At 35.4% G+C, this 20,163-nt stretch overlaps 3 protein-coding genes across 3 annotated transcripts; all 3 read left to right on the forward strand.

Annotated features, from left to right (window-relative positions):
* The first annotated feature begins 2,636 nt into the window (after positions 1 to 2,636).
* Positions 2,637 to 2,996, forward strand: LOC142166243 (putative mitochondrial protein AtMg00860). The gene has a single exon (XM_075224921.1). The coding sequence runs from the start codon at positions 2,637 to 2,639 to the stop codon at positions 2,994 to 2,996; it is 360 nt and encodes a 119-aa protein (XP_075081022.1).
* Positions 2,997 to 9,097: 6,101 nt separating this feature from the next.
* Positions 9,098 to 10,307, forward strand: LOC142166244 (uncharacterized). The gene is made up of 3 exons (XM_075224924.1): positions 9,098 to 9,484; positions 9,988 to 10,078; positions 10,132 to 10,307. The coding sequence occupies exons 1-3, from the start codon at positions 9,098 to 9,100 to the stop codon at positions 10,305 to 10,307; spliced, it is 654 nt and encodes a 217-aa protein (XP_075081025.1).
* Positions 10,308 to 17,126: 6,819 nt separating this feature from the next.
* Positions 17,127 to 19,090, forward strand: LOC142169494 (uncharacterized). The gene is made up of 3 exons (XM_075231228.1): positions 17,127 to 17,372; positions 17,874 to 18,082; positions 18,836 to 19,090. Exons 1-3 carry the CDS (start codon positions 17,234 to 17,236, stop codon positions 18,932 to 18,934), a joined length of 447 nt encoding a protein of 148 aa, XP_075087329.1. The 5' UTR covers positions 17,127 to 17,233; the 3' UTR covers positions 18,935 to 19,090.
* The last annotated feature ends 1,073 nt before the right edge of the window (positions 19,091 to 20,163 follow it).

A 20,163-nucleotide genomic window follows, 5' to 3' on the forward strand; every position in this document is an offset into this window, starting at 1 on the left:
GAGCACATTGGAATATTCTTCCTGTAATTTCTTTTCTAGCTCATACAAGAAAGTGCTAAAGGGGTAATTATTAGAGAATTGAATACATTGATATATAAAATATATCACAGTCGTAGCCAGCTCAAGATCAATAGCTCCAACTCAACACAGTCAAATAGCGGTTAGTTGAATTTAGCTGATAGTTATTGTTATTTAGGAAGTTAGTTAGAGTTAGTTAGTCATTTAGGAGAATAGATTCCTTCTGAGGAAGTCAGTAAATTCCTTCATAAAAGGATTACATTGTAACGATTACAAATTCATTAATGAAAAGCTATTACAAATTTCCTCGCTATCCTCTCTGTTCTCAAATTCACCTCTTCATCTTCATAGCTGGAACTCTCGAGTTTCTCCGTAAAACTCCCGATTCAGATGCTCGATCGTCGAATTCATTATTGGATTCTTGCAATTAAGCTATCAATAATATTAGAGCCATTGTTTTCTTGGCAACCATGATGAAGGGGACAAGGTCGAATAAGAACTCATCGATGGAAGTACGAGAATTACGTGAGTTAATGGAGAAGTTGATCTCTCACATTGGAATTCTTGTTGGGGAAGTGTCTAATCTCAAGAGATTGAACTAGAAGGTGCACGATTTATAGGAACAAATCGCGACTTCCAAAGAACATTGAAGGGATAAAACTCCAATGCAACAGGAGGATGAACCATTTGAAGAAAGACCCCAGAGAGAAAAAAGCCTGGCAGTTGCAATCATCATAATTCAAATTTCAATAGATGGTCACGAATGAAATTTTTGAGATTCTCAGGAGAAGATCTAAAATATTGGCTATCCAAGATAGAACAAATTTTCTCCATGGAGAAAGTTGTTGCTTAAGAGAAGGTAGAAGTGGCTGCAATACAGTTGAAAGGAAAAGCAATTCAGTAGCATTTAGCGTTTATGAGGTATAGACAATACCTCCAACCTGATATATGGACTGAATACGTGGTGGCCTTGGTGGAAAGGTTTCGAGTAAATTTCGATGATCCTATGGAAGAACTCAAAAAAACTAGACAAACTGGTAGTGTCAAAGAGTACCAAGCTGTGTTTGAAAAGCATCTTACCAGCGTCAATTTATCCCCAAAAAAATGCCATCAATTGTTTTCTTGGTGGTTTGAAGCATGAATTGAACATTGCAGTGAAAATCATAAACCCACTACTTTGTCACAAGTCTATAAGACTGCCAGAATGCAGGAAGCTTATCTTGCTGCTATCACTAAACCCTCGTCTATGGTAAATTCACAAATAAACTCGTCCAAAAGAGTCACAAACCAAAGGAACAACAACAGACAATTGTTACTAACTCCTAACTATGTTAGCTCTACAGGTCCTAAGGGGTTTAATATAAGGACATTGAGCTTGGAGGAGATGAATGAAAAAGGAGCTAAAGGCATATGCTACTTATGTAATGAGAAGTATGTAGCTCACCACAAATGTAATAATTTAAAGAACATTGAGAGTGACTGGGTATCATTTTCAAAAGCCATTATATATACTAGTAGATACAGGAAGTTCTCACAACTTTATTGACCCATAATTAGTAAAAATTTTGAAGTGTCATGTAAAGTCCGCTACACCCCAGTTTGTAGTTGCGGCCAATGGAAATTTGATGAAAGTAGATAAGGTATGCAAAATTTCTTGGCTATTGCAAGGAGTTGAGTTATCCGTTGAGTTCATACCGCTACTATTAGGATCTTGTAGAGTGGTATTGGGGGTCAAATAGATGTTGACATTAGGAGACTCAAAATAAATTTCAGAACACTCGCCATGGAGTTGTACTACCCCGGGAAGGAAGCATGTCCTCAGGGTATTAGGAAAACAAATTCTAACTCCTGGAGCTGGGGAAGTTAACCAAAATCTCAGGTAACCAATCTCAACTTTGTATGATCCAAGTAGTAGCTACTATGTGCAATGCATTACAATGGTGCTCACTAGAATCCAAAGAAGAAGTTGCACAAGATCCTAGGCTCTTAAAATTATTGCATGAATTTAATGATTTATTCAAGGAGACTACATAATTACCATCCTCTAAAGGACTTTTTGGCCATAGAATCGTACTGCAAGTTGGTACTGTATCAATAAATAAAAGAACCTATAGATATCTAGCAATCAAGAAAGATATCATTGAATCATTAGTCAAACAAATGTTAGACTAGGGTATCATTCAACCAAGTAGCAGTCTCTTTGATGCACCTATAGTTTTGGTTGGGAAGAAGGATGGTAAATGGAGACTATGTGTTGATTATAGAGACTTGAATAAATAGATTGCGGAGAATAAATTTTCCATTCCAATTGTACAGGACCTAGTAGATGAGTTTGGAGGGTCTAAGGTATTCTAAAAAATAGACCTAAAGTCTGGTTATCATCAGTTGAGCAACTGAAAATATGCCCCAAAAAACTTTTAGAACTCATTCAGGTCACTATGAATACTTGGTAATGCCATTTGGCTTATCAAATGCTCCTGCAACTTTGCAAGGCCCGATGAACTAGATTTTTCACGCTTTCATTAGAAAATTTGTACTGATTTTCTTTGATGACCATACTGATTTACAACAAGGTCATAAGTGACCATTTGTTACATTTGAGGTATGTGTTTAATGAGATGAGGAAACACCAACTATTTGATAAGCATAACAAGTATTTCTTTGGGGTTGGAAGAATAAAGTATCTGGGGCATTTTATTACTACAGAAGGGGTCTCAATAGACTCTCAGAAGGTGAAAACTGTGAAGAAATGGATCTTACTAACTACTATTAAACAACTTAGAGGGTTCTTGGGTCTAGCTAGGTCCTACATGAGATTTATCAAAGGATTTAGGGTTATCAACAAGCTACTAACTGATCTTCTCAAGAAGGATAATTTCAAGTGGTCACATGTTGTTTCTACAACTTTTGAGCAATTGAAATTTGCTTTAACTGAAGCACCAATCCTAGCATTGTCTAATGTTATAAGACTTTTATGATGGAAACTGATACAAGTTGTCAGGGTATAGGTGTTGTCCTCATGCAGCAAGGTCACCCTATTGCTTTTATTAGTAGAGCCCTTCCCCTAGACATGATGCTCTCTCAGTTTATGATAGAGAGTTGTTAGTTATTGTTCATGCATTGAAAAAGTGGTCCCAATATTTGCTTGGCCAAAGATTCATTATTAGGACCGATCAGAGGGATCTGAAATTCCAAATGGAACAAAAGCTTGATACAAATTCTCAATTAATATGGTTGACAAAACTGATGTATTTTGACTATATCATTGAATATAAAAAAGAGATTGAGAACAAGGCTGCAGATACCCTCTCTAGAGTATCTGGGGTTGAGTTATTCTCGTTTGTAATTTCCACTACCAACTTAGAGTTATTACAAGCCATATCACATAGCTGAGACACAGATCTTGAGTTGAAGATGCTCATTGAACAACTAAAATCAAATCTTGCAGCTCACAGTCAGTTTACCTGGTTCCAGAATCATTTGAGGAGGAAGGAAAAGCTAGTAGTTGGTAGAGTGTCCCAACTTAGACTGGATATTATTGCTTTATGGGATTCTACTCCTCAAGGTGGTCACTCTAGAATGAAAGCAACATTGAGGAGAATCTTGACATTATTTTACAGTAAGGGCATAAGAGAAGTTGTAAAACTTTTTGTTCAGAAGTGTGACATCTGCCAAAGAAATAAGGCTGACTAGAAACTTATCCTGGGTTCTAACAACCCCTTCTAATTCCTGAAGTAGTGTGGTCCCAAATCAGCATGGATTTAATCGATGGACTACCAAAGTTCAATGGGTATGAGGTGATATTAGTCATAGTAGACAGACTAAGTATGACCACTTTATTCCTCTAAAATATCCTTATACTGCTCATTGTATAGTTAAAGTGTTTATGGATGCCATTTACAGACTTCGTGGTCTGCCCGATTTCATTGTCAGTGATAAAGATGCAGTATTCTTAAGCTCTTTTTGGCAAGATATATTTACAATACAAGAGCCCAATTAAACAGTTCATCAACTTATCATTCTCAAACTGATGGGCAAACTGAGGTTTTGAATCGATGCTTGGAAACATACTAAAGATGCTTCTACTCTGAGGAAGCTACTGATTGGTATTCTTACTTGCATATGGCTCAATATTGGAACAATACCTCATTCCATTATGCTATAAGAACAACACCCTATGAGGCTCTTTATGAAAGGCCACCCCCTCTACACTTAACTTATTTTCCAGGTGAATCAGCCTCGGCTGATGTGGACAACACCCTGCTTAATAGAGAATTGAATTTGCAATTGTTGCGACATCATTTGTTGAGAGCCCAGTTGAGAATGAAACAACAAGTTGTCTCTCATATGAGTGACAGGAAATTTGAAGTTGATGATTAGGTTTATTTCAAGACTCAGCCCTACAAACAAGTGAGCATTTCTACACAATCAGTCCACAAATTGGCTGTTAAATACTATGGACCATTTCGGATTATCAAAAAGGTAGGAACTGTGGCATATACACTCATATTTCCTCCATCGGTAAAGATACACCCCACTGTGCATGGGTCATTATTATGTGTTACCCAAACAGATCACTTATCCTCCTAGTACTGATATTGTCAGCCCTCACTGCCCCAATCCAGAGTCCATTTTAGAAAGGAGAATGGTGAAAATGGGTAATAAAGTTGTGGCTCAAGTCTTATTTAAGTGGACAGGCTTACCAGCAGATTGTGCTACATGAAAATTTTTTAATGCACTAAAGATCAGGTTTTCTCATTTTCATCCTTGTGGTCAAGGATCTTTTGCACGAGGGAGTAGTGATACACAAAATACATCACAGTCGTAGTTAGCACAAGATCAGTAGCTCCAGCTCAAACAGTCAAATAACAGTTAGTTGAATGTTAAGCGAGCTCACAGTTATTGTTATTTAGGAAGTTAGTTGGAGTTAGTTACTGAGTTAGGAGAAGAGATTCCTTCCGAGAAAGTTAGTGAATTCTCATAAAAGGATTACATTGTAACAATTACAAATTCATTAATGAAAAGCTATTACAAATTTCCTCTCAATCCTCTCTAATTTCTCAAATTCACCTGTTCATCTTCATAACTGAAATTCTCAGATTTCTCCGCAAAACTCCTGATTTAGCGGCTCGATCCTCGAATTCGTTGTTGGATTCCTGCAATTGAGTTATCATACCTTTAATTCTAGCTATGAGATACATTTTCCTGTAAAAAAATATTCCTAAATATTTCCCTGCTTCAGGTTCTAGCAGCAGCATGGAATTTGTGTGTGGCATTGAGAAGATTCACTACTAGAAATTCGGCAAAAACCGACCGCGATCTACTGACCAATTTTGGTCGGCCAAAAAACCGACCAAAGTCGGTCAGTTTTTCAAAATATTTTTTTATATTTTTTTTTACGAAGTTTTCTTTGGCGCAAAAATGCGGGAAATTAATTTTGAGCCCCCCGAAATTTATTTTTCAAGAAACTGACCAACTTTGATCGGTTTTTTATTTAAAATAAATTAAAATTAATATTAAAAAAATCGACCGCAATCAATCGGTTAATTCGGCCAGTCATTTTTAAAAATCGATTGAATTCGGTCTGTAATTTTATTTTTTAATAAAATGACCGACATTGGTCGGTTATTTTCGTGCGAAAATACAATTAAAGAGTATAAATGAAATAAAAGACAGTCTTAAAATAAAATGCACCAATGGTCTAGTGGTAGAATAGTATCCTGCCATAATACAGACCCCGGTTCGATTCTCAGGTGGTGCATTTTTTAATTACATAATTAAAATACCGACCTACTTTGGTCGGAAAAAATCGACCAACTTTGGTCGGTTATTTCAGCAATTGTTTTTTGAATTTAATTGACCGACCAAAGTTGGTCGATAATTTTCGACCAACTTTGGTCGGTATGCCCTTTCGACCTTCAAAATACCGACCACACGTTAATGGTCGCATTTTGGACGGTTATTGGCCATTACCGACCTACTTTGGTTGGTTTTTTTGGACGGTTTTTGTCGAATTTTTAATAGTGATTGTCAGTTGAAGTGAAATAAGTTTGGATGAGATTTGGGAAGGTAGGATGGTTACACCACATTGATTCTAATCTGAAGGGACTATTGGAGGATTGTAATTGGACAAAGGCTACATTGACTAAAAGAGGACAATGATCAGAGTGGGCGGAGGTAGGCGAAGCACGGACAAATTAACTAGTTGAGTATAATAAAGGGAGACAAATTACTCTCACCAAGTCTCTTCTTTCTAATATTATTTTTTAGTTATATTCTTCTTTTACTCTTTCTATTCCAATCAATTTCTTTGATTGGAAAATTCATAAATATCTTTTTTCAAGTATATTTTTTAAATATCCTTTCTTCTTGCTTTTTTTTTAAAAATTTAGTTGAGGTTAATAATTTATTTAGTGAATTTCAGTTAACAATTATCGTATTTTGCGAAGCTTTATAATAAGTTTATTTATATAAATTATAACGTACGTAACTTAATATAGCGTGTGTGTTTTATTTAAAAAATATACTTGAAAAAAGATATTTATGAATGGTATTTTTATCCCATGTCGATAGTATACTTGGTTCTTATCTGAAAATTATGCTCCAAAAAGTTTTCTCGCCATTGATTATCTTAAAAATTATAAATTGCATCTTGTTTTTAAGTAGTATCTAATAGTAAATAACATGGGCGGATTAATGTATGAGATTCGGGGTGCCATGGCACCTGGTGCTGGTTAAAAATTTGATGTATGCTTTGATATTTTATACAAAAAAATTATATATATACAGGGTGGCACCCGCAATTACAAATGGACTCTAGATGTCACAAGCGCTAACGCTTTGCCAAACTCCCAAATGCAAGATTCACGATCCATACTCATTGCCTGTGTTTCCACGCCCGTTCATCCTTATTATACCCTCTTCTTTCTTTTCTTTTTGCTCCTTTTCTTTATTTCTTTATCTTTGTATTCCTCCTCTTTGAACCCATTTTTATTATTTATTAAAATTGTTTCCTTTAGATCTTCAAAACATTACTGATATATATATATATATATATAATTGTGGAAAATGGAAGAGTAATGTGGCACCTCTCTTTGGCCAAGAAACTCACTTATCTTTTTTCTCTTTTTGTTTTTTGTTTTTTTCTCATGATCTTTCTGTTTATAGTAATTTGAAAAGTCCACAAGCCCTAAATAATTACTCAATTAAAGTTTAAGGGAGTTACTTGAGGAAAATAAAAGATGAAACACATTACTCTTCAAGACGTTTTTTCATCTTCCTCTTTTTTATTGTATTAGATGAACTCATAAATGTTATTAAAGGTTACTTTCATCCTCTGCAAATATAGAGAACTAATCACCCTAAAATGAAAGATAGTAATATCTTTGTGCATATATGTTGATAGCGTATAGACAAGAGAACATTTTGTGATTCGGTTTTATAGCTTTTGGTTTCCCACTTGAGATGTTAAAACATGCAGTTCATCGAGTTATATTTACCCTTTTTTTTCTTTTCTCTTGAGACTTCATTTTCCATAGAAGGAGAGGAAGCTGATTTTAAGGCATAAACATTGTAAGTTCATTGATTTTTTTATTCATTTCTTTTTGGCATTCAATCCTACATATGGCCCCAATAACCATAAAATGACAGTGTATTCATTTTGTAATTTTGTGTTTTGAGTCTTGATTCAGAGGCACACGACAAGTCCCTAAATAATTTCATGTGAAGCTCAGTGTGCATTTGTTTGCTTTAAGGATGAGATAAAGGGCAAACAAAGGCCAAGAAAGAAGCATATTATAGAGTTTGCAGAGCTAAATTGCAAACTATATATATGGTGTCAAAAATTGTTCATACACACATATTTAAACGTGACTTATTGTTCATACAACCACTAATTTCAATAAAAATATTGTGTTTCTGATCAAACTTTATATGCATAAACAAGAAAATTTTCATCTACTAAATCGACTAAATTTATAAAAAGTATTATTTCTACTTTTACTAATAATTTTAATAACCACGCGAAGCGCGAATAAATTCACTAGTTAATCTAACTATATGTAGATTGAAAGGGTGTACTTGCTAATTTTAAAAAAATATTTTTATTTTACTTTTTAATCACATTCAATCAAGAGAATTAGATTAAATTGGACAAAACTTATTCGGTTTGGCCATCACGTTTTTATTTATGAACCATAAATTGTGTACATCGAACTAAATTAATTTAAAAGCGGACCGAATCGACTAAATGTACACCCTAATTCAATCTCTTTCCCTATTGATCAGTTTATTTTAAAATATGGGCGCTCGTAGATATCAAATCCTGGATCCGCCTGAATCTGCCTCTGGCAAGACCAATCCCTAATAATTAAGTACAGACCTTTCAATTGCTCACATAGGAAAGACCAAAGGTTGCATTTCCCTAATAATTAAGTACAGACCTTTTAGTTTGCTCTTTATTAAGAACTATATAAGTTTTCCCGGTCAGACTTTCTGAGTACTAATCGCTTCTACTCTCCATTTGCAACTCAAAGAGAATAGAGAAATAGGAAGCAGTTAAGTCACCTAAAGGTTCTCTCTTTTCAGTAATTTATCTTTGTGCATAATCATAGTAAACTCTGAAGTGTTAACAATCTATATGCATGTAATATTTGGTTCAGTTGACTGTTATTTTCTTCTTCTTTCCACTATCTTGATCAAGTTTTCTTAAAATTTTACGTGATTTTAGGATTACTACTTCGTAATTGGCCAAGATGAGCTATTTGTGAAATTGTTGTTATATGTGATTTAACTGTAGTCATGCTTCACATCTTGAGCACACATCTGCACTTTTATTTATTACACGCATTCTTTGATTGATGATGTATCTGATTGATACATTCTTGGAAGCAGAGGCGGACCTATGTTATATAACGAGGGGGTACATGTTCAGCAAAAATTTCAGTGATATATTAGTAATGACACCTATATATATATAAAGCAAATTTTAGTTCAATATACAAATGTGCACCCGCTACATAAAAGTGGACTGATGGATATTCTTGTTTTGTCATTAGGTTGTTAATTTAAGGGGAAAGTCATGGAAAAGGCAAACATTTGCTTGAAGCTGTTGGTTGATAGCAAAGCTCATAGAGTTCTGTTTGCTGAAATTGGAAAAGACTTCGTTGATTTCTTATTTAACCTACTCAAATTACCAATTGGGTATTTTGTTGGGCAGCCTAGTATTAAATCCGTGTTTGGTTCTCTTGGCAACATAATCCCGATTATGAAGAACTCTGGTGCTAATTACATGCAACTTAATGAACTTGATAATGTCCAGGATATTATGACATGGATGATCACAGATAATCTCTTCGTTACACCATCTTCTGCAGCTTCTGCGATCCCCGTGTTAAAAGCATTAAAGCCCCAACCCCAAGTTGATGCATTTGAAGAAAGGATGATTGATTTTCAGATCAGTGATTTGGTAGGGCGCCATTTGCTTCTGTTGTCTTATTGTCTTGTTGTTGATATTGTTTGTTTATTGCTTCATTTTTACTATTCTTGAGCCGAAGTTCTATCGGAAATAAGGTTTGTGTACACATTACATTTCCCAGAACCCACTTGTGCGATTTCACCGGATTTATTGTTGTTGCTGTGATTTGGTAGTGCGATCTTCGTGTCTTTGAATATCACTTGCCTTCATTTTATATAAAATGACAAACCAGATGATTAGCACACCCATTAAGAAAATCATTTACTAGCCAGCATATATAATAAAAGAATTTGACTAAACTATCCTTATTTCTCGGTTAAATGAATAATTAATGACTATATACCTTTTTGAAGTAGTAAGGGTGGAATTGAAAAAAACAAACCTTTCAAATACTTTTGTCGAAATTATTTTTGTATAATTCCCCCTCTTCTGTATTGTTTGATTTGTAGGACATGATTAATGTTTTATCTTTTTGTTTTTTCAACCAAATCTAGGAGCACGAGTTCTTGCTGGTTTCTTTGAAGTCAAAAACAGTTCTAACTGACGTTTTTCTTCGGCAGACAGGTTGGAGAAAATCCAAAGATGGTTAGTAATTCTTTTCATTTGGTTGCAAATTGATGTTTGTAATGGTATTATAGGTTTGACATTTGCATCATTAGCTAGAGTTATACATAAAGTTAATCTGCATGCATGGTATGTTTGTCAACAAATTGAATGGGAAAAAAATCCATTTAAGGAAACCAGTACTACTAATTGTCAATTGACCACCGGAGATTCCGAATTTATACTTGATGAGTTTTTTAGCCTAGGGTGATATGTACACAGCCTTTGATAAAAAGGTGTGGAGGTCGAGAATTAAGATTGAAGGTTGACAGGTAGTCGTGAGTTTCCCCTAGGCTTACCAAGTAATATTAGTTCTATACTTATATTTTCTTATTCATGGCTCTTTATTTCTACATGTAAAAACTTGTTGCGACCAAACACACTCACGCAAGTATACGCGGTCGTCAAGTAATAAAGTGACTCAAAGTCGGATGTCGAACCCACGAGGACTTATGATTAGCTATTAACTAAATTAGCCTATCTTAATTATCTAAATAAGAATTAAATCTAAAAATATTTTATTCTAACTAATTAAATAAGAAAAATATAAATAATAAACTTTGAACAGAGGAAGAGCAGATTTTAATGATATCAATGTAATGAAAACGATCTAGGGTTATGGGCTATCTAACAATCCTATTGTATTCTTCAATTGAATTGACCGACTAATTTATCTAGCTTATTGGTTGACAGGGTTAATATTGCTCATAAGAATCTGTCGAGTTCTTACTCGCCTATTCAAGCTAACCTAACGCCTATATGTCTATGGAGTTAGAATCAACAAGAACGCATTTATAATTCCTGTAAATCAACCAAGCAAGGCAATTAGGTATATGTCTATCCTAACCACGAATCCGTTCCCCGATGCCCGAGTTCAAGAACTTGCCCTACTCAATCCTATATGCAATATAGAATTCCCACTTTCGAGTTCAATTCTAGATTCGTAGATAATATTCAATTGGTGATCAAGCAATTAAATAATTAAGCGCAAGATTGAATAAATAAACTAATATGATAAATCAAGAAGTCAAAATCAATATCCGAATAACAATAGTCATGAAAGAACCATAACCCTAGAACGTGAAGTTTAGCTCCCCATAGACATGGTAGCCAAACAACAAATCATATAAAGAAACATAAAAATTACTAAGTTTGGTGGGAGAAAGATGAAACTTGATGAATTCCGGCCTCCACAGCTTTTTCCTGGCTTTTTCCCTCTTCCCAATATGTTCGATAACCTAAAAGAGGCGTTTTTAGCTTATATATTGCGTACAAAAGTCGTGGGCCAAAGCTCTCCCATTCCTAGTCCAATTCGGCTTCAGGGATTGATGCTAAGGTGGATGCGACGCATCCACCTTGTCCTCCATTTCAATTTTTGCCTGCGAAGGCGGATGCGACGCATCCACCTTGTCCTCTATTTCTCAGCTTCGCATGCGATGGTCGACGCGACGCATCCAGCTTCACTTCTACTTCCCAGTTTCGCACGCGATGGCGGACGCGATGGCACAACTTCACTGCTAAGGTTGCATGCAGGATGATGTTTTCCTAGGTTGGATGCGACGCATCCAACCCTTCTTCCTCTAGCTAAACCACCTTTTCTTCATATTTTGTACTCCGAACACCTTAAATCGTCACACATAACTTAATTAGTCATCAAACCAATAATTACACCATGTTGGGTGTTTTAAAGATTAAATAACATCAAAAAGTGGTTAAAGCATGGGTAAAGTAACATTAACACATATCGAAATATGCCAAACATCACTACCCCACACTTAAACCTTTGTTCGTCCTCGAATAAACCATCATATAGTAGACGAAACAAAATTAAACTCTTATCGTTCAAAGCACACTGCACCTATGACCGTGGTTATTTGCTACAATTAGGCTCTAGACTATGCATCAACACACTTCCCTTTTCTTATGCCCTTCTTTAAACATATTCGAACAAAGACAACATGCTCACAACAATCCTAACCTCAAAAACCGACTCAATGTCACAATGCACTCATGGCTTGAACAACCAACATCATAGAGAAGTCTAATAACGTTACCTATCCCTCGTGAAACCATGTGCCCTCACAACAAAAGCAAAGAGAGTAGAATCAATCCACACATTCGAATCTCATGCTCACAAAGAAAATCGCTCATTCTCACAAAAAGAAGTCGCATGCATGCAGTTGGTACCATAGGCTTACCCTTAATGTAAATCTCTACTAATGTAAGCTCGCTCGATCTAAAATCAATTAGGACTTTTTTCATGGTTGTAATGTGGGCTAAGGGACGGGTAGGATATATTTTAGGAATAGTGACTCAACTTCCTAAGCACTTTAACACATCATCAAATAACTTAAGCGCAAATTCTTCAACACCACTTCAATTTCACAAATAATATCACCCCAACAATATTTTCTCTTTCTTTAAGCACTACTTTAATTCATACCCACTAGCAAGAATAAGACAACAATTTATTCCTCTATATTTTTCTTTCTTTTTTTTTTTTCTTTTTCGCTAGTGGCGTATTATTTTACAAAATAAGTGCACCCTTTTTTCTTTCATTGGTTCCACTCAAAAGTCACCCCACACTTAGTCCCTTCTTACTTCTTTTAGCGCTCATCTACAATTAAAGTGCTTTAAGAGGTAAAAGGATCAAAACAATGTCAATTAAGAATAAAAAGGGTATAGGCTTGTAATGTGGGTACCAAATAAAAGGTCTACAGGCTCAAAAAGGGTTAACTAGGGATAGATTTTATTTGTGATAAGCAATAAGCTCAAAAAGATCAAAGAAAGCCTAAAATCATTTTTCAAACCGAGCATCACCTAAAATTTCGCTTCAACTCACATACCGGGCAAGTTCTAGACACAAGTACATTACATGGACTACACAAAAACCTCACCACACATGGCACATGACTCGCTAAGGACGGTCACATTCCGACTCTCAAACAATGCAAGTATTCACTGAGCAACGAGATATTAAGTATTAAACACAAGGTGAACATAAGTCATGTAAACGAGACATAGGCGCCACAAAACATGCTATCCAATTTAACAAGGCATCATCAATAATTTCAGAGTGAGAAGGGAAGATATTACATATGTAAAAGCTTAAATATGCCAGTATCAACCAAGTCAAGGTCACCTAGGTTCATCATTCTTTCTCCTTTTATTCCCTACATTCCTACTCTACTCTAAAAAGAAAACAAAATTACCCGGTTCAAACTACATCCCATGGAAAAGAACCGAGGCACAAAGAAAAACCACAGGGGATTATTACTACCTAAAGAAAGCTAAAAGATATATTTTGGATTTTTGTTTAGACTTTAATCCCTCAAGAAAACTGTCTAGGAGATCAATCGTCGGGAAAAGTCCAATTTTTCTACTTTTTCGTTTTTTTTTTTTCACAAAAGCTACTACACTTAAGAATGAGTACTACAACTAAGCTAAAATAGCACAGAAACTTATCCAAACGATCTCCTCACCCCACACTTAAAATTTTGCAATGTCCTCAATGCACATTATAAATAATAAGAGGGTAAACGAGACTCCCTGGTAGGCCAAAGGCCGAAGCAATAGCGGCTCACGAGGTACTCAGACTTCCCCCAGGCATCGTCCTTTGTGTGGGCACCCCACACTTAGTCCTCACCATCTAGCTCACTTTTGCACTCTTCTAATGGCTTTGCTTCCTATGCTCATAATCCTACAAAACAAAAATAAATACTACAAAATAATAAAAATAAAATAAAATAAAAAGTAAACAAAAATAAAAGAAAGCAGTAACGCTGGGTTGCCTCCCAACAAGCGCCTGATTTAACGTAGCGGCACGACGTGAACCACTTTTTGCCTCCACCTCGAACTTATGAATTGAGCCCCTAATTTGGCTTCCAGTTTTCTATTATGCTCCCGAGGCGGTGAGACACATTTAATTGGGCCAAGCAACCAATATCGCATTTTACACTTCTTGGCCTTCGGATGAGGTATGTAATTTTGTCTCTCTGGCACGACAAATTCAAGAATGTAAGCACCCCGTTCCTCATCCATTGGCTCCTCCAAAGGCTCAGATGACTCGATTTCCATGTCATCATCCAAGCACAATTTTGAAAAATGTATGGAATGGGGACCAATACACCCTAACTTTAGAATTGTATTACTCTTTACATCCTCATATGTACAAACACTAGAGTCTTCACATATAATATTATTTACTTCCTCACATGACTCTAGAGTGCTTTCCTCGACATGGACATCATCAATACAAGTATGGACGAATGATTTACTCTCCCCTTTTAGCTCCTCAATTTGGCGTATAAGCTCCTTTTCAGCTTCACACAACTCAGAACTATTTTGTTGGGCGTTAGACGCATCAACCTTTGCAATTAATTTAGCTCCCAAGTCGTGAATATCAGTGCCAAAATTTTCAATCTCCTGTCCCAGTTCAGCTCTTCCTTCTATAAAGTGTCTCGTCCTATCAGTAATTTCCTCACGTTGAGCCTCATATATTTCTAACTTTTCAGCTTGTTCCACTAGCCATGTTTGGCTCAAAATCTCCACTTTTTCAAAATTTTCCTTTTCTTGAAACTCGCTCTCTTCATTCAATTCTTCCATATTGGCCTTCATTCTTGTGATTGCTGCCCTCATTCTTTTCATATCTTTTTTGAGTTCATCCTGTTGCTCTGCTACTTGCCTCAGAATATCCCTAATATATGCATCAGGCTCCATATCCTGCACTTCATTGCCCCTATCAAACTCAGAAATATCATTAGAAAGATCATAATAAGGGCTCAGAGAAGGATGAACAAAATTAGGACAACCATCCCAATGGCCATCTTGACCACCACACATATTACAAATATTCCACTTGAAGGATTGAGATTGTGCGCACAACTCGTTCCCGAGAACATTCTGACAATTTTTCCACCAGTGGGGTCCTCCACAATATGGACAAGGATCATCAAAATAAGAATAACCATCATTCGAACAATTTTTATTCCAAGATGCCATGCTAAAATAAAAAATACTAACTAAAATAAAATAATAAAAAACACATGAATAGAAAAAAAATGTCTAATCTAGAAAAATAGCAAATTTCTAAGTCCCCGGCAACGGCGCCAAAAACTTGTTGCGACCAAACACACTCACGCAAGTATACGCGGTCGTCAAGTAATAAAGTGACTCAAAGTCGGATGTCGAACCCACGAGGACTTATGATTAGCTATTAACTAAATTAGCCTATCTTAATTATCTAAATAAGAATTAAATCTAAAAATATTTTATTCTAACTAATTAAATAAGAAAAATATAAATAATAAACTTTGAACAGAGGAAGAGCAGATTTTAATGATATCAATGTAATGAAAACGATCTAGGGTTATGGGCTATCTAACAATCCTATTGTATTCTTCAATTGAATTGACCGACTAATTTATCTAGCTTATTGGTTGACAGGGTTAATATTGCTCATAAGAATCTGTCGAGTTCTTACTCGCCTATTCAAGCTAACCTAACGCCTATATGTCTATGGAGTTAGAATCAACAAGAACGCATTTATAATTCCTGTAAATCAACCAAGCAAGGCAATTAGGTATATGTCTATCCTAACCACGAATCCGTTCCCCGATGCCCGAGTTCAAGAACTTGCCCTACTCAATCCTATATGCAATATAGAATTCCCACTTTCGAGTTCAATTCTAGATTCGTAGATAATATTCAATTGGTGATCAAGCAATTAAATAATTAAGCGCAAGATTGAATAAATAAACTAATATGATAAATCAAGAAGTCAAAATCAATATCCGAATAACAATAGTCATGAAAGAGCCATAACCCTAGAACGTGAAGTTTAGCTCCCCATAGACATGGTAGCCAAACAACAAATCATATAAAGAAACATAAAAATTACTAAGTTTGGTGGGAGAAAGATGAAACTTGATGAATTCCGGCCTCCACAGCTTTTTCCTGGCTTTTTCCCTCTTCCCAATATGTTCGATAACCTAAAAGAGGCGTTTTTAGCTTATATATTGCGTACAAAAGTCGTGGGCCAAAGCTCTCCCATTCCTAGTCCAATTCGGCTTCAGGGATTGATGCTAAGGTGGATGCGACGCATCCACCTTGTCCTCCATTTCAATTTTTGCCTGCGAAGGCGGATGCGACGCATCCACCTTGTCCTCTATTTCTCAGCTTCGCATGCGATGGTGGACGCGACGCATCCAGCTTCACTTCTACTTCCCAGTTTCGCACGCGATGGCGGACGCGATGGCACAACTTCACTGCTAAGGTTGCATGCAGGATGATGTTTTCCTAGGTTGGATGCGACGCATCCAACCCTTCTTCCTCTAGCTAAACCACCTTTTCTTCATATTTTGTACTCCGAACACCTTAAATCGTCACACATAACTTAATTAGTCATCAAACCAATAATTACACCATGTTGGGTGTTTTAAAGATTAAATAACATCAAAAAGTGGTTAAAGCATGGGTAAAGTAACATTAACACATATCGAAATATGCCAAACATCACGTATCATTCGCTTTCGTTACCGTATTACCTTGTTGTTGTTGAGTTCATTTTTTAGCATTGAATGCATTGTACATAAGTGTCTCTGTTTCATGTCGAAATTAATGGATTCGATTGACCAATATTCAAAAGTTCCATCCTATTCTCCCGGGTTAAAATCACTACCAACATTCAACCATCTCATTCCTTTCCACCACGTAGTCAAAGTCGGATTCAAGATTTAAATTTTACGGGTTCAACTTTTAAAGGTTTTAGCATTGAACCCATTATATTTTTAAAGTTATGGGTTCATATATATTTTATATTTTTAAAATTTTAAACTTTTACATATAAATTTTTACTCCGCGTCGAAAGTAAAAACACAACATCTGCCCATGCATGCAGTAGAACCTTTTTTTTAATTTAAAAGTATTACTTATTCAGAATTTGAATCAATAGAAGCCTTATTTGTTAAGTTTTTGGCAGGACAAAACTGCAGCGTGAAACTTATAGTTGACAATAAAGCCAAAAGAGTCATCTTTGCTGAAGTTGGAAATGACTTCTTTTGTTTCCTGATCAGCTTACTTCAACTTCCAATTGTAACTGTTATCAACCGAACAATTAGTGATAGAAGGATAAGAACTATGGTTGGCTCTATTGGAAATATATACAGAAGTGTTAAAAATCTAGACGAAGCCTACATGCACCCCAATCAAACAAAGGATGAGCTCCTATTGGCAAGTGGATCAAAATCTTGGTCTAAATCCTTGCAATTATTGCACGGTAAATTTTTTCTCTCTATGCATCTGGTGTCTGAAATTCACTGTTCTGGTTAGTTAGTTTTTTGTCGGATCAGTAGTATTCCCTTCGTTTCAATTTATGTGAATCTATTTGATTGGACAATGAATTTAAGAAATGATGACTTTTAAAATTTTATAATATTTGTGTGACTATAGTTCTTTGTAGGTAAAAGGACAGTCTGGTACACTAAGCTCCCACTATACGCGGAGTCCGGGGAAGGGCTAGATCACAAGGTCTATTGTAAAAGTATGTGTGACTATAAATGTTTCTCATCGAGGGTAAAATTGGAAGTTTAAGTTACATTATTTTCAATTTAAGAAAGGGTTTTTTCTTCTTTAACGGACCAGAAGAGAAATAGATTCACATAAACTCGAAATGAGAGGATTTAGTATCTATGCTTTTGTTTTTTTTTCTTCTTCTTCTTATCACTATCACAAATACTTTATCTGCTTATCCTTACTGAGATTATTTATATTGTGACAGAGCTTACAAGCATCTCTGAAGCTACTCCAAATAAGCTTTTGGACAGTGATAGGGATTGTGTTAAAGGACTAGTCATCTATATGGTAACTGATGATTTGTTAGTAAGCCCTTTATCTGTAATATCTGGCTTGTCCAGGCTCATTATGTGCAATAATCCTGTATCAACTGCTAAGCTTGAAATAAGGACTGTGGAGTTTGGTGTTAATGAGGTAAAGAAGTGAACCTCTACTTATTTATTTTTACTGTTTAGGAGGTCATTTACTTTAATATATTTTATTTAAGCAAATTAGACTAGTTATAAGAGTAACAAAGTTGTTGTAGGTCTTGGGATGGCAGTAGGGCAGGGCAGGGTAGGGTAGGCAGGGCAGGGTGTGACCTACTAAGCTTTTGACTTGCCTTGAGCCATTTAGCATTTTAAAGTTTTTGCCCGGTGTACTTTGTGATATTAATAGGGTGTTTGGATTGACTTTTAAGCTTGTCAAATCAACTTTTAAGTTTTTTTTAGTTTTTTTTTAGTGTTTGGCAAAGTTAAAAGGTGCTTAAAATAAGTTTAAAATTGCTTAAAACAAGTCAAAAGCAATAATCTGGGCAATCCCAATTTATTATTTTTTTGGCTTAAATGTTATTTCTGCTGAAAAGACACTTTTAGACTTTCCTTCATTTTTTAACTTTTTTTTTCTTCTCATTTTACAAGATTCTATTAAAATTTTATAACTTTTGACCTTTTTAATGAAGCTAAAAATCCTTACCTATTTTTGCCCTATCCTATTTAAAAAGTTTGAAAAAGTATTTCGACCCGCCTTGCTCTGCCCTGCACTACTTTTGTTCTGCCCCATTACCATCCCTAGTAGGTCATCGTAGTCTAATAGCGTAAAAAAAGTTTTACAATGTCGGTGTATAGAAGTTGAGCTCTTTCAACACCCGCAATGCATTTATAATGATTGCTTATATTTGATTGGCAGGCTCTAAGGTTTGTTGAAGCCTCCTTGCGATCTGAGACTGTACTAAGTGATGTGTTTCTTGGAAGCAATGAGCCGATGCTGTTGCGGCTGACTGGCTGACTGATTGAAACTTCTTGGTTTTCTTGCTTTCTGTTATGGAAGATTCTTGATTCTGTTGTTGGGCATTGATTTGTTAGAAAAGCAATCTTTGTTACTAAGTGAATGCTCAAATTTTATGTTTTTCTTTGCTTGAACAGATATCATTATCTGTTATAAGGTTAAACTAATTATCAATACGGTTAAGGGCCTATTTTACACCTTTACTGCTAAAAATAAGTTTTATTTATCTCTCGTTTCACTTTTGTATTATTCGTACCCTTACCATTGTATTTTGGTATCCAAATTACCCCTCAGATGTTAGTTTAATAATCAGAAAATAGAAATTACATATGACACGCTCTAATTGCTCTAAAAAACACCCGCCCTACTCTCTATTATATCCAACTGACCCAACCCGTCCCTTAACCCGAACCCACCTCACTTAAATCTCCTTGCCTGATCATTGTAAACCAATCGTAACACCTAGTCGAGCTCCAATACAAATGCTGGACATTGGGTGAAAGCCAAAAGAAGATATCTATTAGTGAGGATAATGGTCGTACGTGTGTTGCTTCAGAGTAACAACATATAAATTACCCCCATTTCTGATAATGCCTACTTATTTGTAATAGGATCTCAAATGTATGTATAGTAAAATCATGATCTATCGTTTGTTCTGTCTTCATCAAGTCAAGTATTTGGTTAATTTGATCTCATTATGTTTCAACGTGTCTTAAATCAACAATGAATTTAGGTGATTTTTATGTTTAAATTCGTAATTTTATCCAGGTAGTTCTTACCTCAATCTCATGTATCTTTAATTTGAATGTGACTATGAATTAAAATGAATATGTACGACAAGAGATGATTGCTCAAGCAAGAAGTATTCTCCTCTAACTTTTGGTTACAGGTTCGAATCATCAAAGGAGCTTCTAGTAGAGAGAAAAAAAAAGTATATACATGTTATAATAATAGATTAGAAATAATTAACAATAGTCGTCAATCCAACTACTTAAACTAAAAATGGTCAACGGGTATAATATATGTATAGTTGTATATAATAAGTACATAATCCATGTATACCAGTTAGAAAAAGTAAACAATCACTCTATCCGGCTTTGTATAAAGATCCCAAGAATTTCATATGGACAGATTCTTAATGTGCAAGTTATAAATTCTTTGTTTGACGATTTTATAACGAGTTTTCCATCCCTTAAGTGGTATCATGTGTGATTCGTCAGATGAAACTT

This window comes from Nicotiana tabacum, chromosome 2 (assembly GCF_000715075.1).
Source record: "Nicotiana tabacum cultivar K326 chromosome 2, ASM71507v2, whole genome shotgun sequence".
Classification (NCBI taxonomy): domain Eukaryota; kingdom Viridiplantae; phylum Streptophyta; class Magnoliopsida; order Solanales; family Solanaceae; genus Nicotiana; species Nicotiana tabacum.

Excerpts from the sequence above, each read along its gene's own strand:
- LOC142169494 (XM_075231228.1), top strand. The coding sequence starts at position 17,234 with ATGGTTGGCTCTATTGGAAATATATACAGAAGTGTTAAAAATCTAGAC. Across the intron at positions 17,373-17,873 it reads ATCCTTGCAATTATTGCACG|AGCTTACAAGCATCTCTGAA; the intron begins GTAAATTTTTTC and ends ATATTGTGACAG. Across the intron at positions 18,083-18,835 it reads TGGAGTTTGGTGTTAATGAG|GCTCTAAGGTTTGTTGAAGC; the intron begins GTAAAGAAGTGA and ends TTTGATTGGCAG.
- LOC142166243 (XM_075224921.1), top strand. The coding sequence starts at position 2,637 with ATGAGGAAACACCAACTATTTGATAAGCATAACAAGTATTTCTTTGGG.
- LOC142166244 (XM_075224924.1), top strand. The coding sequence starts at position 9,098 with ATGGAAAAGGCAAACATTTGCTTGAAGCTGTTGGTTGATAGCAAAGCT. Across the intron at positions 9,485-9,987 it reads ATTTTCAGATCAGTGATTTG|GAGCACGAGTTCTTGCTGGT; the intron begins GTAGGGCGCCAT and ends AACCAAATCTAG. Across the intron at positions 10,079-10,131 it reads TTGGAGAAAATCCAAAGATG|GTTTGACATTTGCATCATTA; the intron begins GTTAGTAATTCT and ends ATGGTATTATAG.